This window comes from Salvelinus alpinus, chromosome 14 (assembly GCF_045679555.1).
Source record: "Salvelinus alpinus chromosome 14, SLU_Salpinus.1, whole genome shotgun sequence".
Classification (NCBI taxonomy): Eukaryota; Metazoa; Chordata; class Actinopteri; order Salmoniformes; family Salmonidae; genus Salvelinus; species Salvelinus alpinus.
The window spans coordinates 23595883-23616298 of NC_092099.1; the positions used below are offsets into that span (position 1 = coordinate 23595883).

The following is a 20416-nucleotide window of genomic DNA, read 5'->3' on the forward strand; positions in this document are numbered from 1 at the left end:
TCCTCATCAATCTACACACAATACCTCATAATGACAAAGTGAAAACAGGTTTTTAGAAATGTTTGCAAACGGATGAAAAACAGAAATACCTTATTTACATAAGTATTCAGACCCTTTTCAATGAGACTCAAAATTGAGCTCAGGTGCATTCTGTTTCCATTGATCATCCTTGAGATGTTTCTACAGGTTGATTGGAGTACACCTGTGGTAAATTCAATTGATTAGACATGATTTGGAAAGGCACACACCTGTCTATATAAGCTCCCATAGTTGGCAGTGCATGTCAGAGCAAAAACCAAGCCACGAGGTCGAAGGAATTGTCCATAGAGCTCCGAGACAGGATTGTGTCGAGGTACAGATCTGGTGAAGGATACCAAAACATTTCTGCAGCATTGAAGGTCCCCAAGAACACAGTGGCCTCCATCATTCTTAAATGGAAGAAGTATGGAACCACCAAAACTCTTCCTAGAGCTGGCCACCCGGCCAAACTGAGTAATCTGGGGAGAAGGGCCTTGGTTAGGGAGGTGACCAAGAACCCAATGGTCATGCTGACAGAGCTCCGGAGTTCCTCTGTGGAGATGGGAGAACCTTCCAGAAGGACAACCATCTAGCACGCCACCAATCAGGCCTTTATGATAGATTGGCCAGACGGAAGCCACTCCTCAGTAAAAGGCACATGACAGCCCGCTTGGAGTTGCCAAAAGGCACCTAAAGACTCAGACCATGAGAAACAAGATTCACTGGTCTGATGAAACCACGATTGAACTCTGGACTAAATGCCAAGCGTCATGTCTGGAGGAAACCTATCACTATCCCTATGGTGAAGTATGGTGAGACTAGTCAGGACTGAGGGAAAGATGAACGGAGCAAAGCAGAGATTCTTGATGAAAACCTGCTCCAGAGCGCTCAGGAACTCAGACTGGGGGCGAAGGTTCACCTTCCAACAGGACAACGACTCTAAGCACACAGCCTAGACAACGCAGGGGAGGCTTCGGGATACGTTTCTGAATGTCCTTGAGTGGCCCAGCCAGATCCCAGACATGAACCCGATCTAACATCTCTGGAGAGACCTGAAAATAGCTGTTCAGCGACGCTCCCCATCCAACCTGACAGAGCTTGAGAGGATCTGCAGAGAAGAATGGGAGAAGCTCCCCAAATACAGGTGTGCCAAGCTTGTAGCATCATACCTAAGAAGACTCGAGGCTGTAATCGCTGCCAAAGGTGCTTCAACAAAGTACTGAGTAAAGGGTCTGAATACTTATGTAAATGTCGTATTTCATTAAAAAAATTATACATTTGCAAAAATTTCTAAACCAGTTTTTGCTTTGTCTTTATGGGGTATTGTGTCTAGATCGATGAAGGGGAAAAAACAATTGAATCCATTTTAGAATAAGGCTGTAATGTAACAAAATGTTGAAAAAGTAAATGGGTCTGAATACTTCCGAATGCACTGTATCGGCTATCACACCATGTAAAGGAACAACCACTTAGTTGCGTTTTATAGAAAAATAAATAAATAAACTAGATTTGTCAACTTCGTCAGACACCATAAAAGGCATTTCATTTTTCCAATTATTGTCCAACAAGTGTTAAGGCCTCAGTTGTTTAATTCTAACATTAGATTATTCAAATATGTAATACAATTCTCCAAACATGCACTATTAAATGCTCCAGGGCTAATTTCCTTAGAATTTGGCATGTTTTCTAGATTTAGAACATAACATTTATAAAGCAAACATTATCCCTTAGGTCTAGCACAGCAAATACTTACATTTGTTTAAAGCTGCAATATGTAACTCTTTGGGCGACCTAATTCACATAGAAATGTGAGTTATAGGTCTGTCACTCATTGAAAGCAAGTCTAACAAGTGGTAGATCTGTTCTATGCTTTTTCTATGCTTCCTGTTCATAAGTTTCATTTGAGTCTTTTACTTTCGGTTTTGTACACCAGCTTCAAACAGCTGAAAATACTATTTTTGGTTATTGAAAATATATTTCACAGCAGTTTAGATGGTACATTGAATGATTCTCTATACTCACATTGCTTGTTTGTTACAAACTGAAATTAGATCAACTATTTGATTTTAGCAACCAGGACATGGCGGAGCAATTTCTGCATATTGCACCTTTAAGCACATGTTGCAGAACAGTGATTTCAATATGTTTTCAGAATATTGACACACACAAAAATATTGATCTTAATGGTGGAGTTGACAACAGATACTCAAAACAGTTAAGTACAAACATTTGTAAAATATGGAAAATTATAAATGTAAAAATCCCCAATAAAAAACAACCATTCTATCAGATCTTTCAGCACTCTGACGGAGTTGATGTTTTACGGAGTTGACGAAAATTGAATTTTTCTGCATTCAAGTGGTATACACAGTAGCGATTTAGTTTTGTCCTCAGTTGCTTTATGACTCTAAAACCGAATTAAATGTAACATATTTGAACCAAAATGTATTTTAATCTATCAGGTAGATAGAGTTGACAGTTTATGGTTGTGACTGCAATATTGTTTGTTTAAATCTATCAAAATAGAGAACTTTACAGACCATGAGTGGTCTTGTTGTAAATGAGGACATGAATAAGAGGGTCTTATGGTATAGCTGACCTTGCTCATTCCTGATTTTAAATAAATCTGACAGAGTTCAGTTAATATCCATTATTGCCCATTTTTTGAATTTTAAACACTTTTTTGGAGAGTTTGAAATTGGGATCCTTTGCTCCGGACAAAGGTATTTCCAGGCATAGAGCCTACATAGAGCCTACACCAACACTTGTTGGTGTTGATTTCAGCCTGTCCATTTGATGATGGAAAATCCCTCATTAACTTTTCTGCGCTACTGATACCGAATACGGGTTCACTTTCCTAAACAACCGCTGAATTGCAGGGCGCCAAATTCAAAAATATTACTACAAATATTTATAATCATGCAATCACAATTGAAATATACCAAAACATATACCAAAATATTTATAATCATGCAATCACAAGTGAAATATACCAAAACACAGTAAATTATATGCATATTCTACGATCTGGGCCAGAGAAAATGTCCATTTACGTTGGGTACGTTATTTAAATTTTTTATTTATTTTTTTCTGACCCCTAGCGCTAAGAGGTTAAATACATTGGAAACTGACAAGTTGTAAACTGTCCATTTGCAATGTCTTACAATGGGAATTTACCATCACGAATTGGACATGGTCTAATATACTGCAGAAATGCCCAATTGACTGGCTCGTTGAACTCGGGATGGACGATCAGTGATAGTGGTTCCTCTCCATCGTTAGTCCAATGATAGAGAAGTGGGACACGCCATGGAAGACATTTAGAGCCATATACAAAATAAGCTCCTCGTAACCCGTTCAGATTACCAGGTGCGTGGCTGTCCATTTGCAATGTCTTACAATGGGCATTTACCATCACGAATTGGACATGGTCTAATATACTGCCCAATTGACTGGCCTGTTGAACTCGGGATGGTCGAGCAGTGATAGTTGTTCCTCTCCATCGCTCTGTGTTGATTTCAGCATGTCCATTTGGTGATGGTATATCCCTCAAATACATTGGAAATGTACACTGTCCATTTGCAATATAAAATGTACAATGCCAATATATTATACTGCCATCAGTCAATAAGATATCATACTGACACCAAAATTATACATACTGACACCAAACTCACTTGGTCCAACTCTTTTAGAATATTTCAGACCTGGCCCACAATTCATAGCGCCTTCTGTTATACCCATAAAAAAAATCAAAAACATAGTTACATTCAAGCTGTGGGTCCAGTTCTGACATTATGTGTAGGCTTAGCTGAGGCAACCCCGAATCCCGGGTTTCGGGTCGATAGGTCATTCGGAGACCGAGCAGCGACCTTAATTAGTTCTGAAAATGCACTTTCTCCGGGCGTTGCTACGGGGTCCCTGAAAGAGCTATCGGACAGAAACTTTAGGGTCTGTCTCTATGGGCCGAGGCGGTTTCAATGCATCTAGTATTGTGATTCTGGGACTTTTCTAAATGTTGTCATTTACGCGACGTTCAAAATGAATGTTTTTTCTTGGACATCTGATGGGGGAACTGACTGATTTACAGTTCATAAGGGTTGTCTAATCACACATATGACATGTTGGAAAGATGTGACCATTTTAACCCATTCGAAACAGCTCCTATGACCACAATTTCAGGCACTTCTGGTTGTCACAGGAAATTAAACACATATCCTCATTGGGTTAGGCTTTTACAGAATCCTGAGTTTAAAAACTTTACGTTAAGAACTGACTGATTTATAGAGGGTTGAATGCAGTATTCTTCACTAACTGCAGGTTGTGAAATCAAAACCACTTTTAGGGTCAATTTAACCACTTCCGGTTGATCCAGGAAGCTTAGAATCAACACAGGTAATCCTCATAGTGGCCTGATGGATTGTCATTGAAGACAGTTTGATTTGGCAATCATAACCCACATAGGTATCAGGTTGAAGTTAGGGGAGCAGGCAATGTATTCCTATGGGGAGAGACGTCATTGTAAACTTTTAGAAGAAAAACACCCTGTTTACACGGTCACGGTTAGGCTTGCACAGATCGGGAGGACCTTAGGAATGTTCCTGTGGTGGAATTGTGCTTCTAGCCTTAATGGTTCTGCCGCTGTCACCCAAAAGCACCTTAAATTTAGGTCAGGCTTCATTTTGGGCCTACTTTTTTGCACGGTCGCTGCAGTCAGACTGAGCGAGCTACGGTCAAGTGGGGCATCTCGTTGAACTCAGCACGGCCTAGAGACTATGGTGATGCCATTTGTTTTCCTTTCTGTGATGATTTAAGCCTCCACATTTTGGGAGTCCGGCCCTACTTGATGGTAAAGTTCACATTTCCCCTTTAGGATATGAAGGGGACCATTCAATCTTTTCATGTTGATATCTGTAGAGGAACAGGTGACCCTGAATGTGGCAAAAGGAATTTCTCAAAAAAGAAAAAGGAACTCACGTGTCAGACTACATGAACCGGCGAGCGCAGCTAGAATAAATCTGTGGTTTATCCACCCCAACCTCCCCCCGATGAGCCCATTGAAAATGGCGTCTGTGTGTGACCAGAGGCCGCAATATGTCCAAAGCATCATTAAATCACTACTAGTCAGGCTTCATTCCGGGCCTGCTATTTGCACGGTCACTGCGGTCAGACCGAGCGAGCTGCGGTCAAGTGGGGCATCTCCTTGAACTCGGCACGGCCTAGAGACTACGGGGACACCATTTGCTAACACTTTTAGTGTTGATTTCAGTCTGTCCATTTGGTGACGGTTCACTGTTTAAACATATTGGAAACAGACAAAAGTCAGCGTCCATCAGTCACTAAGATATCATTCTGACACCAAACTGATACATACTGACACCAAACCCACTTTGTCCAAATTGTTTAGAAGCCAACTATCACATATTGCAGAGCAGGCCCATAATTCACAGCGCCTTCTGTTCAAACCATGACAAAAAACTGAAAACATGTAAACTCAGCGAGAAAAGAAATGTCAGTTTTTCAGGACCCCGTCTTTCGAAGATGGGGTCCTAAGACATCGCTACAGGGAGACAGGACGGACAGCTGATCGTCCTCGCAGTGGCAGATCACGTGTAACAACACCTGCACAGGATCGGTACATCCAAACATCACACCTGTGGGAAAGGTACAGGATGGCAACAACTGCCCAAGCTACACCAGGAACGCACAATCCCTCCATCAGTGCTCAGACTGTCCACAATAGGCTGAGAGAGGCTGGACTGAGGGCTTGTAGGCCTGTTGTAAGGCAGGTCCATACCAGACATCATCGGCAACAACGTCGCCTATGGGCACAAACCCACCGTCGCTGGACCAGACAGGACTGGCAAAAAGTGCTCTTCACTGACGAGTCGCGGTTTTGTCTCAACAGGGGTGATGGTCGGATTCGCGTTTATCGTCAAAGGAATCAGCGTTACACGAGGCCTGTACTCTGGAGCGAGATCGATTTGGAGGTGGAGGGTCCATTATGGTCTGTGGCGGTGTGTCACAGCATCATCGGACTAAGCTTGTTGTCATTGCAGGCAATCTCAACGCTGTGCGTTACAGGTGAAGACATCCTCCTCCCTCACGTGGTACCCTTCCTGCTGGCTCATCCTGACATGACCCTCCAGCATGACAATGCCACCAGCCATACTGCTCATTCTGTGCATAATTTCCCGCAAGACAGGAATGTCAGTGTTCTGCCATGGCCAGCGAAGAGCCCAGATCGCAATCCCATTGAGCACGTCTAGGACCTGTTGGATCAGAGGGTGAGGGCTAGGGCCAGGGCCATTCCCACCAGAAATATCCGGGAACTTGCAGGTGCCTTGGAATAATGTGTCCCTGAACAAAGGGGGGGGGGGGGGGGGTCAAAATCACGTAACAGTCAGTATCTGGTGTGGCCACCAGCTGCATTAAGTACTGCAGTGCATCTCATGGACTGCACCAGATTTGCCAGTTCTTGCTGTGAGATGTTACCCCACTCTTCCACCATTTATGTTAGTCACATGTCTGTGGAACTTGTTCAGTTTGTGTCTCAGTTGTTGAATCTTATGTTCACACAAATATTTACACATGTTAAGTTTGCTGAAAATAAACACAGTTGACAGTGAGTTTTTTGCTAAGTTTAGTTACGTTCTAGCTGCGGGTCCAGTTCTGACATTGTGTAGGCCTAGCTGAGGCGAACCCAAATTTTGGCTTGATAGGTCATTCGAAGCTCGAGCAGCGACCTTAATTAGTGCTCAAAATTTACTTTTTCCGGGCGTTGCTATGGGGTCCCTGAAACAGCTATCGGACAGAAACATTAGGGTCTGTCTCTATGGGCCGAGGCGGTTTCAATGCACGTAGTCTTGTGATTCTGGGACTTTTCTAAATGTCATCATTTTCGCGACGTTCAAAATGAATTGAAGTTATTGCAAATGGACGACGCTGTTTCTCAGCCTGAGAACATTCTAGAGCCACATAACTCACCGTGCACTATCGACTTAAGCTCTAGAACAGCTATATAAAGTTTCAGAGCTCTAGGTCTGAAGGTTTTTTGATAGTTCAAACGCAGATAACTATTGCAGGCTCTGTGTGTCTGTAAGCCTCTGACTCTGTCACTCCCCATTGACTGTTTGTGTGTGTGTGTGTGTGTGTGTGAGTACAGAAAAATCACAGAAATCATGTAGAGCTCCGAAATCCGCCTTAACGGATTCGCCTGAACACGCCGCAATTGGATCTATAACTTTTTTGGGGGAAAAAAACATTTCTTTAACCATCACCAAACGGACGTTGAACGATTTCACTTAAATTACGATAGATAAATGGCTGGTTCTTTTTTTCCTTACGCCGTAGGTTTATGTAGTTTGACGTGACACGGTCAAATTTGCGCTGTATTACCGTTTTCGACCTTTAATCACAGAAAATGGGCATTAACTGAAAGAGCGTTGAGGCCTTGACGCCATATTTTTTCTGGACTAAAAGCACATTTGGCCAAACCTGTGCTCACCGAGTTGTCTTCGAAGTCTTTTCCGTTTACGAGAAACGGCCATGTCCATTTGGTGATGTTTTGTCCATTTGCAATAAGTAGCCAGTCACCATCTAGTGGAATTTTCCGGTACAGCGGAAAAATGTCCAAAAATGTATACATTTTGTAACGCGGAAACCAAATGTTCGAGAGACTTTATTTGATGACTTCCCGGAAGACCGGGCCTTGGGTGACGACCTGAGGCCGTGGACGTCTGGTAAGGGACTGTACATTTGCAATATGGAGATCCTCATCAACCATACGGGAAATGCCACTCGTATCCCTTATGTAGGAAAGACAAACAATGTATACGAAATGCTTCAGTCTGGTTTTAGACCCCATCATAGCACCGAGACTGCACTTGCGAAGGTACCTTTTAATGGGGTCAGACCGAGGCTCTGCATCTGTCCTCGTGCTCCTAGACCTTAGTGCTGCCTTTGATACTATCGATCACCACATTCTTTTTTTTGAGAGAGATTGGAAACCCAAATTGGTCTACATGGACAAGTTCTGGCCTGGTTTAGATCTTATCTGTCGGAAAGATATCAGTTTGTCTCTGTGAATGGTTTGTCCTCTGACAAATCAACTGTACATTTCGGTGTTCCTCAAGGTTCCGTTTTAGGACCACTATTGTTTTCACTATATATTTTACCTCTTGGGGATGTCATTCGAAAACATAATGTTAACTTTCACTGCTATGCGGATGACACACAGCTGTACATTTCAATGAAACATGGTGAAGCCCCAAAATTGCCCTCGCTAGAAGCCTGTGTTTCAGACATAAGGAAGTGGATGGCTGAAAACGTTCTACTTTTAAACTCGGACAAAACAGAGATGCTTGTTCTAGGTCCCAAGAAACAAAGAGATCTTCTGTTGAATCTGACAATTAATCTTGATGGTTGTAAAGTTGTCTCAAATAAAACTGTGAAGGACCTCGGTGTTACTCTGGACCCTGATCTCTCTTTTGACGAACATATCAAGACTGTTTCAAGGACAGCTTTTTTCCATCTACGTAACATTGCAAAAATCTGAAACTTTCTGTCCAAAAATTATGCAGAAAAATTAATCCATGCTTTTGTTACTTCTAGGTTAGACTACTGCAATGCTCTACTTTCCGGCTACCCGGATAAAGCACTAAATAAACTTCAGTTAGTGCTAAATACGGCTGCTAGAATCCTGACTAGAACCCCAAAAAATTATCATATTACTCCAGTGCTAGCCTCCATACACTGGCTTGCTGTTAAGGCAAGGGCTGATTTCAAGATTTTACTGCTAACCTACAAAGCATTACATGGGCTTGCTCCTACCTATCTTTCAGATTTGGTCCTGCCGTACATACCTACACGTACGCTACGGTCACAAGGCGCAGGCCTCCTAATTATCCCTAGAATTTCTAAGCAAACAGCTGGAGGCAGGGCTTTCTCCTATAGATCTCCATTTTTATGGAATGGTCTGCCTACCCATGTGAGAGACGCAGACTCTGTCTCAACTTTTAAGTCTTTACTGAAGACTCATCTCTTCAGTGGGTCATATGATTGAGTGTAGTCTGGCCCAGGAGTGTGAAGGTGAACGGAAAGGCTCTGGAGCAACGAACCGCCCTTGCTGTCTCTGCCTGGCTGGTTCCCCTCTCTCCACAGATTCTCTGCCTCTAACCCTATTACAGGGGCTGAGTCACTGGCTTACTGGTGCTCTTTCATGCCGTCCCTAGGAGGGGTGCGTCACTTGAGTGGGTTGAGTCACTGACGTGATCTTCCTGTCTGGGTTGGCGCCCCCCCTTGGGTTGTGCCGTGGCGGAGATCTTTGTGGGCTTTACTCGGCCTTGTCTCAGGATGGGAAGTTGGTGGTTGAAGATATCCCTCTAATGGTGTGGGGGCTGTGCTTTGGCAAAGTGGGTGGGGTTATATCCTCCCTGTTTTGCCCTGTCCGGGGGTATCATCGGATGGGGCCACAGTGTCTCCTGACCTCTCCTGTCTCAGCCTCCAGTATTTATGCTGCATTAGTTTATGTGTCGGGGGGCTCGGGTCAGTTTGTTATATCTGGAGTACTTCTCCTGTCTTATCCGGTGTCCTGTGTGAATTTAAGTATGCTCTCTCTAATTCTCTCTTTCTCTCGGAGGACCTGAGCCCTAGGACCATGCCTCAGGACTACCTGGCATGATGACTCCTTGCTGTCCGCAGTCCACCTGGCCGTGCTGCTGCTCCAGTTTCAACTGTTCTGCCTGCGGCTATGGAACCCTGACCTGTTCACCGGACGTGCTACCTGTCCCAGACCTGCTACCTGTCCCAGACCTGCTGTTTTCAACTCTCTAGAGACCGCAGGAGCGGTAGAGATACTCTTAATGATCGGCTATAAAAAGCCAACTGACATTTACTCCTGAGGTGCTGACTTGCTGCACCCTCGACAACTACTGTGATTATTATTATTTGACCATGCTGGTCATTTATGAACATTTGATCATCTTGGCCATGTTCTATTATAATCTCCACCCGGCACAGCCAGAAGAGGACTGGCCACCCCTCATAGCCTGGTTCCTCTCTAGGTTTCTTCCTAGGTTTTGGCCTTTCTAGGGAGTTTTTCCTAGCCACCGTGCTTCTACACCTGCATTGCTTGCTGTTTGGGGTTTTAGGCTGGGTTTCTGTACAGCACTTTGAGATATCAACTGATGTAAGAAGGGCTATATAAATACATTTGATTGAAATTTGATTGAAAGAACTGGATGGGTGCAAGTAAAATGGGGAAAACTCCTAGCTCATTATCACTATCACGGTCAGGCCATACCATCATCCTCATCCAGTTATTTCAGATCAGCAGTGGTTCAATCCAAAAGGAAATTATAATCCCTAATTATTAGTTTATGTATATATTTTTGATCAACCAATATAAATACATTAAATAATACATGAATGCATTAAATGATATATGATATAGTAATACATAATAGAAATCACAGTTATGTAATATGACACCATGGCCTTGCAGGCTCTATCCCAGCCCAGGGGTTTGTCACCCCTAGTCCGCCTACTAGTCTCACATTAAAAAGTTAACAGCAGGCTCAACTCAATCCGTATCTCGGAAGATCCACATTATAGTTCGATTGAAATTTAAAGGCAATGTTCCCACGTTCGCAGAGACTGCATGCACAGTAAACAATGCAAATGTCGGCTCATGTCTGTGTGGTTGATCCTGAGGGTCACTAGCAATAGTGGATCATATTTAACTTATCACACGTTGCTCAATAATTTGACATCTAGCCCACTTCATGGAATCATCATGGAACGCAGACTAAGTCTGGCAATTTAAACCTGGAGCATGGTTTACATTTATGATGACTGGACCGTTGTCATATCAGTTCCAGGATTAGGGAAGATTTATAGGACTATTGGTCAACCCTTAGTTACAGTTTTCTGCTCTTTCAAAATTGAATGGAAATTTAACTGAAAACAGCTTTGAATGAAAATGGCCAGTGCAATCCTAGGATCCTTGGGACATCCCTACCCTGAACCCTAACACGAAACTAACCCTTTTAAAAATGTCAACTTCAAGGGTGTAGGGACGTCCCAAGGATCCCGGATTGCACGGACTGAATGAAACTCCGTAAGGAAATATGTTGGCCAGCAAGTGGGAGGGTTTTCAGTGATTGAATTAAATGAATTCAGTGCATGTAAGGGAGCCACTCCGAAAGAGCTCGTTGCGCACCTGCGTAAGGTAAGTCTGAATACCAATACTGACAAGTGCTTAAATCAAAACGCGTATGAAAGTCTGAATCGGGCCCATAGTCCATAAGGGGAATCAGGTACATAAAAGGCAAACGCAATGATAAACTCCCTCCATTACATTATGTTAGACAAGAGAGAGGTGTACAGGGTGAAGAGGAACACACGAGCTGCATGTCGTATGTCCGGCCATCCAGATAGCTTCGTCCAGACTGCCTGAAGGCCAGACAGGTAGGTCGGGCCAGCCGGCCGGGCAGATCAGTAGGTCCAGCCTGCCGGCCAACCAAATAGGTAGGTCTGGCCGGCCAGATAGCTAGGTCCAGCTGGCCGACCAGCCAGATAGGTAGGTCTGGCTGGCCAGCAAGATAGCTGACAGATAGTTAGTTCTGGATAGGTAGGTCCGGCTGGCTTGACGGCCAGGCTCTGGCTGGGCCACTCAAGGACATTCAGACACTTGTCCCGAAGCCACTCCTGCGTTGTCTTGGCTGTGTGTTTGGGTCGTTGTACTGTTGGAAGGTGAACCTTCGCCCCAGTCTGAGGTCATTCCTGAGCAGGTTTTCATCAAGGATCTCTCTGTACTTTGCTCCGTTCATCTTTCCCTCGATTCTGACTAGTCTCCCAGTCCATATCGCTGAAAAACATCCCCACGGGATGATACTTCCACAAACATGCTTCACCATAGGGATGGAGCCAGGTTTCCTCCAGACATGACGCTTGGCATTCAGGCCAAAGAGTTCAATCTTGCGTTCATCAGACCAGAGAATCTTGTTTCTCATGGTTTGAGAGTCTTTAGGTGCCTTTTGGCAAACTCCAAGCAGGCTGTCATGAGCGTTTTACTGAGGAGTGGCTTCCGTTAGGGTCATTGTCCAACAGGACAATGCCACTAAGCACACAGCCAAGAAAACACAGGAGTGGCATCGGGACAAGTCTCTGAATGTCCTTGAGTGGCCCAGCCAGAGCCCGGACTTGAACCCGATGGAACATCTCTGGTGAGACCTAAAAATAGCGGTGCAGCAATGCTCCCCATCCAACCTGACAGAGCTTGAGCGGATCTGCAGAGAAGAATGGGAGAAACTCCCCAAATACATGTGCCAAACTTGTAGCGTCATACCCAAGAACACTTGAGTACTGATTAACGGTTTTGAATATTTAAGTAAATGTGATTTCAGTTTTTGTATAAATTTGCTAAATGTTCTAAAACCCCATAATGACAAAGCAAAAACAGGTTGTGTGTAGATCAAAGAGGGGGGGAAACAAATCAATCAATTTAAGAATAATACGGAACCCAAACCGGCTTGCACTTGCTAGCTAATTTGTCCTGGGATATAAACAGTGAGTTGTTATTTGCCTGAAATGCACAAGGTCCTCTACTCCGACAATTAATCCACACATAAAAAGGTCAACCAAATCGTTTCTAGTCATCTCTCTTCCTTCCAGGCTTTTTCTTTTTTGGACTTTATATTGCGATTGGCAACTTTCATAAATTAGGTGCATTACCGCCACCAACCTCATTCGTCTTTGTCACCCACGTGGGTATAACCAATGAGAAGATGGCACGTGGGTACCTGCTTCTATAAACCAATGAGATCGGAGAGGCAGGACTTTCAGCGTGATCTGCATCAGAAATAGAAAGGAGTTCTATTTTAGCCCTTGGCAACGCAGACGCTCGTTGACTCGCAAGCAGTGTGGGTGCAATGATTGAATAACAGATTCCTACATTTATTTTGCAACGCAAGCGGTGTGGTCAGCCTGTTTAAGGCTGTAACGTAACAAAATGTGGAAAAAGTCAAATGGGTCTGAATACTATTCGAATTCACTGAATATTGGCTACTGCATGAAATTAGGTGACTCGTTGTAGTGTTTGCTAGTGCTGTCTGCATTTCGTTTTGCTGGCTAACAAGTAATCTAGCTACGTTTAGCAGGTAGATTCCACTCAACGGAAGGTATAGTGTACCTATTATAATTTTTACCCAAATTAATTTTGTTATCAAGCTGCTGTGTCTCTAAAATCGTTCAGCGATTACTGATCAACCCGGCTAGCTAGCTAAACAGACCGCTCTGCAGCGCATCGCTAACAGAAGACTCATAATAGCAAATCACAACACTGGATTGGCCTATGGCAAGAATTTGTTAGTGTGTCCATCACTCCAGTGAAAGTGCCCAATCTAAGGTTTCTAGACACCTACCTGCCTGTAGTGCACGTTCTACACTTGGTTTTGACACCCGACAGATTAAAAGATCTGAAACCATTCACACACCAACAATGGTCTGTTTACAAACGGTTCAGAACGCGTATAAATATTAATAGCGTTATATACATGACTACAGGCACCTTACTGGATAGTTTAGTATTAAGTGTGAATAAATACATGAACTAATGATACACAAGGATTCAGTTTCACGAATGGTTAACAAAATACCTAGTAATTTATTTGCAGTTTATAAGCAGTGTTCTGGAAAAACTGTTTTGAATTTTAGTCAAGGGCAAAAAAAAATAAACTGCATTAAAATAGGTAACAAGCATAAGACCCTTCAAAATCAACTCATTGTAACAATGAGGAAATATTGCATTATAACATCACCATGGAGCCAAACCTAAAATGCCATTTAGGTATTCTGAGAATAAAAGTCTGACAGTTATAATTATAACTGGACATATATATTTTTTAATATCATAAAACACAGTACAGACACTGTGTTCTTACCTGTCGATCATGTATGACGTGATCCATGTGTCTGTCCTGCTGGTTAGTCAGCAGAGCACACTCACATATAGAACTGAACAGGCTAATAGGTTGTCTGAGAGGCAGTGTGTGCGCGTCTGGTAGAACAAGTGTGCAAGTACATTTGCATATAATAACGTATATAATAAATAATGTTTGTTTTATAGTGTGAGCGCACCAGTGTGTGTTCCTGCACAGCAACCCCCACTAAAAACCTGTATGTGCGTGCAGGGATCATCCAGCATGCTCTTAACCTCAACCACTGATTTGTGGTCAGATAATCCTAAATGCTTCTGGTATTCAACTCAATAACCAGTGACTTGATCACAACAGGGTTGTGTTCAGTAGGAATGTTGAAATACAGCGCAGGTGTACTACCCGAACTTGCCCAATAAGAATGCGCATCTTCATTTTAAATTGCAAAACATTTGGCTAAATTGTGCACTATTGAACACAACCCTGATTTGATAACAGAAGAATTCCATAAATGAGACAAGTGAAACATGGTGTTAATGAAATCTCTCAAATGAACTGAAGCCCATCAAATCTCAACACCAACTTCGCTGCTCCTCTCCACAGCCACTCCAGGCAATAGTCTGTCCTAGATTTATAACACAAGTCTTAAAACATGCTTGAATTTTATAATACGGTACTTTTGCATTCAAACTTTATTTAGGTAAAATCATACAATAATCACACAGCTGAGTTTTTTCCCATGCTGTGCATTAGCCTCTAAGCTAGTACAGAAAGCAAAGTCTAAGTCTAAAGAGCTCTGGGTTGTTCTTCCTCAGGGCACTGAGCAAGTGGTGCTTGTAGCCTATTCTTCCTGTGGTCAGGCTAGCAGTTAATGTGCTGCTACTGTGGGTAACACTACTGCAGCTGAGACCTGCTCAATACTCTGAGGGAACAATCCCCAGAGGTGCCATATGCAAATGCAACAATAGAGAATAAACCACATTGTTTTTTAAGATTGTCATGTGCCAGACATTCACTGGATTTAAAAAATATATAAATCAGGTCAAATTAGAATAAAGAGTTATTATAAACAATGCACACAATTTGAGAATCCCGAACAGTTCTGCACCGATAAGATTTAGGAAAATTAGATTTTGCTCTTTTAACAACTTTAATTCCAAACCTTGGCATGTTTGATTAATTCCATTTCTCTTTTTGAAGGCCAATTTGACTATATAATATTTAGAGATGTTTCAAGGCCTCAGGCCCTGACGCCTGTGGATATTATTTTTGACCGAGTCCAATATGTCTTAAACATTAAAAAGCTCACACTACCCCGAAATATATAATTTTTTTCACGCATACAGGTGACATTCAACATTCAAGTGCCAGTGTTTTTGTTACCGTCTTTTGGTCAAGTTTCTTGTAACTTTCAAAGAATCACTTTGAGGCTTACAAAAATAAATCTCTCTCAGAAATGCTTAATAAATTACACAAAACTAGCAGCAAAAGTAGAATCTAGAAATCTGTGTGCAAATGGCTAAATTCCCAACTGCTAAATCCCCTGGTCCCAAATAAATCCTGTTTAAATGTTGAGAACCCTTCCCCTTTGTAAACAAGCTGCGTTTTTCCCACAATCTCCTCACACAATATTTGGAAGCTTAAGGACATGTATTCAAGACATTTATATAAAACTCTAGATGTGCAATAAAATAACTTTTGTAAAACTTGATGGGCACGACAACAAACAAGGGCCTACACACCAAAACTCAAGTAGCACCTTTCAATCAAAGTTCTCACTGTCAGTGCATCCGCTTTTAAAGTGAATACATTTAAAAAGTTTTCAAAAGGCACAATACACTTAAGAAACGTAGTGCACTTAGAGATACTCCAATGCCCCATCTCTCCTCCTCTCGTTGGCTGCTGCTCTTTGAGGAGAAAGCCTTGTCTGGCCGGTCAGAACCAGAGCTTCATACACATCTAAAGCTGACTACCTCCCAGAGTTGACAGTACGCATGTGCCATAAGGAAGGGGACAACAGTCCCCAGTCTTTGGCCACCTTCACAGCAAGGAGCAATGGAAACCAAAGCAATGGCGGTGCACTGATAACCCTTGACCTTCACCCCATAACCCCGGCGACAACTGTTCTGCTGTCCAGTCCCTTGCTTTCTGACTGGTTAACCCTTAGTGATGGACCTCCTACTGCTTGTCTCTGATAGATGAACCATGCCCCTCCAACACAGCTTGAAAAGAGAAAATGTTTGTAATTAAGTTAAGCCTGCGACTCGGTTCATTTGTCTTATATCTCCTTGACCAAAAAACAAAACACTAGCATGCGTAGAATACCGGCTCAGCGGTCAACGGTAAGACTGTTTAATGTTAACGCTGCACCACGCCGTGCCTCCGACGCTATCGTTCCCCCCTGCCCCCCCGACGCTGTGGTCCTTGTGCAGCCATTTTGAACTTCACTTCCAAGATGGCAGGCATTTTTTGTTTTGATACATGTTTGCAGAAGAAACATTTCACTCAAAAAACCGCCAGTTTTACAATACCACGCGCATGCGCCCGCTCTTCAAATGTAAACAAACCAAAAAACACTGCCCAGTTAATGTAGCTAGTGGTAGGTAACTTACTAGCTGCCATAACACTGTCAAGTCAATTCATTGAGTGTTTGTTTGAATTAAACCCTAGTGTGTGTTTGTTAGCACTGATTTTAACGACTTTCCGTGTTAAGAGATCACAACTGGAATGGCTATTGGAAAGACTACCGTATCCTTAGGAGCCTATCCAGGATAGAGTGAGCGAAAAAATTAAAAAGTAATCGAACTCTTCGTCCCTTAAAGATTAGAATACAGTTATTAGCCAAACTAGGAGTATGGCTCAGTGAGGTCGGACGCTACAGTGAAGTTAGCGGTTTGAACTCGATAAAAGGCTACATGATGACCCTGCGACAATTTTGAAAGGTTCAAATGGATTCATGACTCGAGCGAGCCACAATGCCCCCAGTGTTTGCCAAGGTTTGATTAAGTACAAGCTTGTTTTTTTTCTATGTTTCTTTTTTCACCCAAAAAATAAAATACAATTTAGAGCTCTTGGCCACATTCATATGGTGAAATGACAACAGAATTAGTCCTGTCTAAATTCAAAAGGCACAGTACATTAACATACAAATGATCCTCAGGTTATTCTTTTAGTTTCTTATTTTTGTTTATACAAAGAAAAAAGGATGTGCTGTTTTGAACAACGAAAGTCTAGAGTTGCTATATCAGACCATACATGTCAGCATCCTTACATGCGCACTCTTAATCTTAAGTGTGCAAATCTCTGCTCTTCTCCAGTGGATTGGCATCACGCTGGTTATATCTTCGCGTTGCGTCGTTCTCCATGTGAGAAAAGCGAAGGGGCAGAGAATCGCAATGTGTGTAATGTACTGTGTGTCAGTGAAAACTACACAGGGTTGAGTGAGCGGGGGTATTTTAGTCTGGCGTAGTCAACATGTGGTTTCTGTGAGGGGATCGGTTTGGTTGGCGTGGCAACCGGGTTTCTATGACTAGTTGCCCCACCAGTCTGTTCCACTACCGGAGTGGCTGTAGTTGCCACCGTAGCCTGCATCGTTGCCGCCATAGGAGTTCCCGCCTCCAAAGCCACCTGGGAAGGACAGAGGTCGAGGGTCAGTAGATTGTTATGATAGCTGTATGTGAGTTACTGAATTAATCTATATGGATGACCCCTCACACATGATTGAATCAGGAATTCCAAATCATCATGGATAAAAACTAAGGGACATTTAGAGTGGCTCTTCAAATGGTTCAGAAAAGGGCCTAGCGCTTACCTCCACCAAAGCCGCCACGGCTTCCGCCTCCTCCGTAACCCCCGGTGCGTGGGCCACCGCGCCCACCACCACCGCCAAAGCCGCCACCACCGGGTGTCTGACGGTAGTCCCTGGCACCAAATCCACTAGAGGAGAACCTAGCGGAGCGAGAACAAAAGTTGATCCACACAGAACATGTAGCTATTCTCCTTTCTGATCTAAAACCATTGGTGGGCCACTAACATCCCTGAAAAAGTTGTGTGTGCACCTCTTGGAGCGTCCGCGTCCTGTGTTGCCCTTGTGCTGGTTCTCATAACCCAGGCTCTCCAGCCAGGACGGTACCTCCTGCTTAGCCTCCACCAGGATGTCCAGCAGGTCTTTGGTGATGTTGCTGTTCTTGTCGTTGAAGAACGACGTGGCCAGACCTACAAAACGCAGACAGCTCTCAATACTCTACACACAGATCACGCAGAGCAACTCTCCGGGGCATGCGGTAGAATGAGCAACTTCAGTTCTTGAAAGACTTAAGGCTTCTTAAAAAGACAATGCATGTGTGAGATCTTAAGTAATATAATAGTGTAGTTTTACTGTTTATCCTGAGTTATTCTCCTGTTTCTACAACATGTAGCCGAGTCTGTTCGGGCTAGCTACCAGCCCAGTCGTATCAGATGAAATACACAAACTCCGTTATTCACCGGCACCAGTGTGGTAATGCACTCTCCAACACAACGGGACAATCTACTGTTGTGCAGAGCTAAGCACACTATTCTCATTATACAACCAACCGAATGTCAGACTGACAACAGAACCTGATACACAAGGTGAGTGACGCATGTGACCTAGCTATCAGTAACAATATGTGAATCCAAGAATCATTTGGTGATTTATCTGTTTAGTCCGAGTCATGTTAATTATGCAGCAAACAAAAAAAAGCTCATTCTTGTTTTCGTAGCAAAATGTCCTGAAACGTTTTCCTTCGCATGCCCTCGAACACAATCTTGGTGTGTTAGAGCTGGGTCAAGATTCTACATAAACACACACACAGATAATGGGTCATGATGGGAGAACCCCCCTCAAACACTAGTCCCACTCACCCAGGTTCCCCACGCGGCCTGTACGACCGATACGGTGGACATACTCCTCTATGTCGCTGGGCAGGTCAAAGTTGATGACGTGCTTGACGTTAGAGATGTCCAGACCCCGTGCAGCCACCTGCGGGAGAAGACAGAGGGAAACATAATGCAACCAGCAACGGCAAAAACCTTTCAGGTGGTGATCGTCGTTACGGTTGTAGTAGCTTCAATACAAATCCCGATAAGTTTTGATGCGTGTAGGATAAAAAGGGGGAAATTACATCCCTATGTCTGTTGACAGAAGGGGTGTGCGTGTTGCCGTACCGCGGTGGCCACCAGGATGGGGCAGCGGCCAGAGCGGAACTGGTTCAGCGCCTCTTCTCGGTCTCTCTGGGAGCGATCACCGTGGATACTGGTGCAGGCGTAGCCCTCACGATACAGGAAGTCCTCCAGGGCGTCCGCTCCCTTCTTGGTCTCCACAAACACCAACGTCAGAGACTCCTTACCTAGACAGAGTGAGGAAGAGACATAGCGAGAGTGCGCGAAAGAGATGAAAAGAAAAACAAGCAAACGTTGAGTACTTAGCTCACAGGCTATGAGCAGGATAAAGACTTCAGACAATGAGTGTCGATGGGAGCAGAAACAAAAAATGGTGCTGCGCTAACAGAGCAGGTGCTGATAGGGTGACCACATGTCCCAGATGGTGCAGGACAGCCCCGCATTATGGCCCTTGTCAGACATTCCAACAAGTCTCTTTTGCAGTCACATTGCACTTATTACAAGATATATATCATAAGGATGTGGTACTGGTGATGTTAAACACTTCAATTGTTGTTGAGATCTGATATTCTGCGCAGCACAAGACGGGATGTAGGCCTATATTACCTTCAACCAATCACATTTATCAAAACCTTTCGTGCTAAAATACATATAATCTTTGAGTGGACAGTTTACTTAACTTGTGCTTCTAACGAAGAGCTACAAAAGTAGGTGGGCCAAGGCCTAAATAGCCGTATTATACTGAAAGGTAATTTTGTCAAACTTGTGAGGGTCTCAATTCTCATAACTTGCTTATTCAGCATACAAAAGTATGTGGACACCTGCTCGTCGAACATGTCATTCCAAAATAACGGGCATAAATATGGAATTGGTCCCTACTTTGCTGCTATAACAGCCTCCACACTTCTGGGAAGGCTTTCCACTAGATGTTGGAACATGGCTGCCAGGAATTGCTTCCATTCAGCCACAAGACCATCAGTGAGGTCAGGCACTGATGTTGGGCGATTAGGCCTGGCTCGCAGTCGGTCGGTCGTTCCAATTCATCCCAAAGGTGTTCAAATGGGGTTTAGTTCAGGGCTCTGTGCAGGACAGTTAAGTGTGTCCACACCGATCTCGACAAACCATTTCTGTATGGCCCTCGCTTTATGCACGGGGGCATTGTCATGCTGAAACAGAAAAAGGCCTACCCCAAACCGCTGCCATCGAGTTGGAAGCACAGAATCATCTAGAATATCATTGTATGCTGTAGCGTCAAGATTTCCCTTCACTGGAACTAAGGGGCCTAGCCTGAACCATGACAAACAGCCCCAGACCAATAT

General features: G+C 43.6%; 1 protein-coding gene across 10 annotated transcripts in view; it reads right to left on the minus strand.

Moving 5' to 3' along the window:
* Window positions 1-14629: 14629 nt before the first annotated feature.
* Window positions 14630-20416, minus strand: part of LOC139539172 (ATP-dependent RNA helicase DDX3X-like) — a 28276-nt gene continuing 22489 nt past the window's right edge. For all 10 annotated transcript variants that reach the window (XM_071342031.1, XM_071342030.1, XM_071342028.1 and 7 more), the window contains 5 exons: window positions 19143-19324; window positions 18840-18957; window positions 18014-18170; window positions 17767-17903; window positions 14630-17582 (listed from right to left, as the gene is read on the minus strand). In XM_071342031.1, the coding sequence (XP_071198132.1) occupies window positions 17485-17582; window positions 17767-17903; window positions 18014-18170; window positions 18840-18957; window positions 19143-19324 (692 nt within the window). In that variant the 3' untranslated portion in view covers window positions 14630-17484. The remainder of the gene's footprint in view (window positions 17583-17766; window positions 17904-18013; window positions 18171-18839; window positions 18958-19142; window positions 19325-20416) is intronic.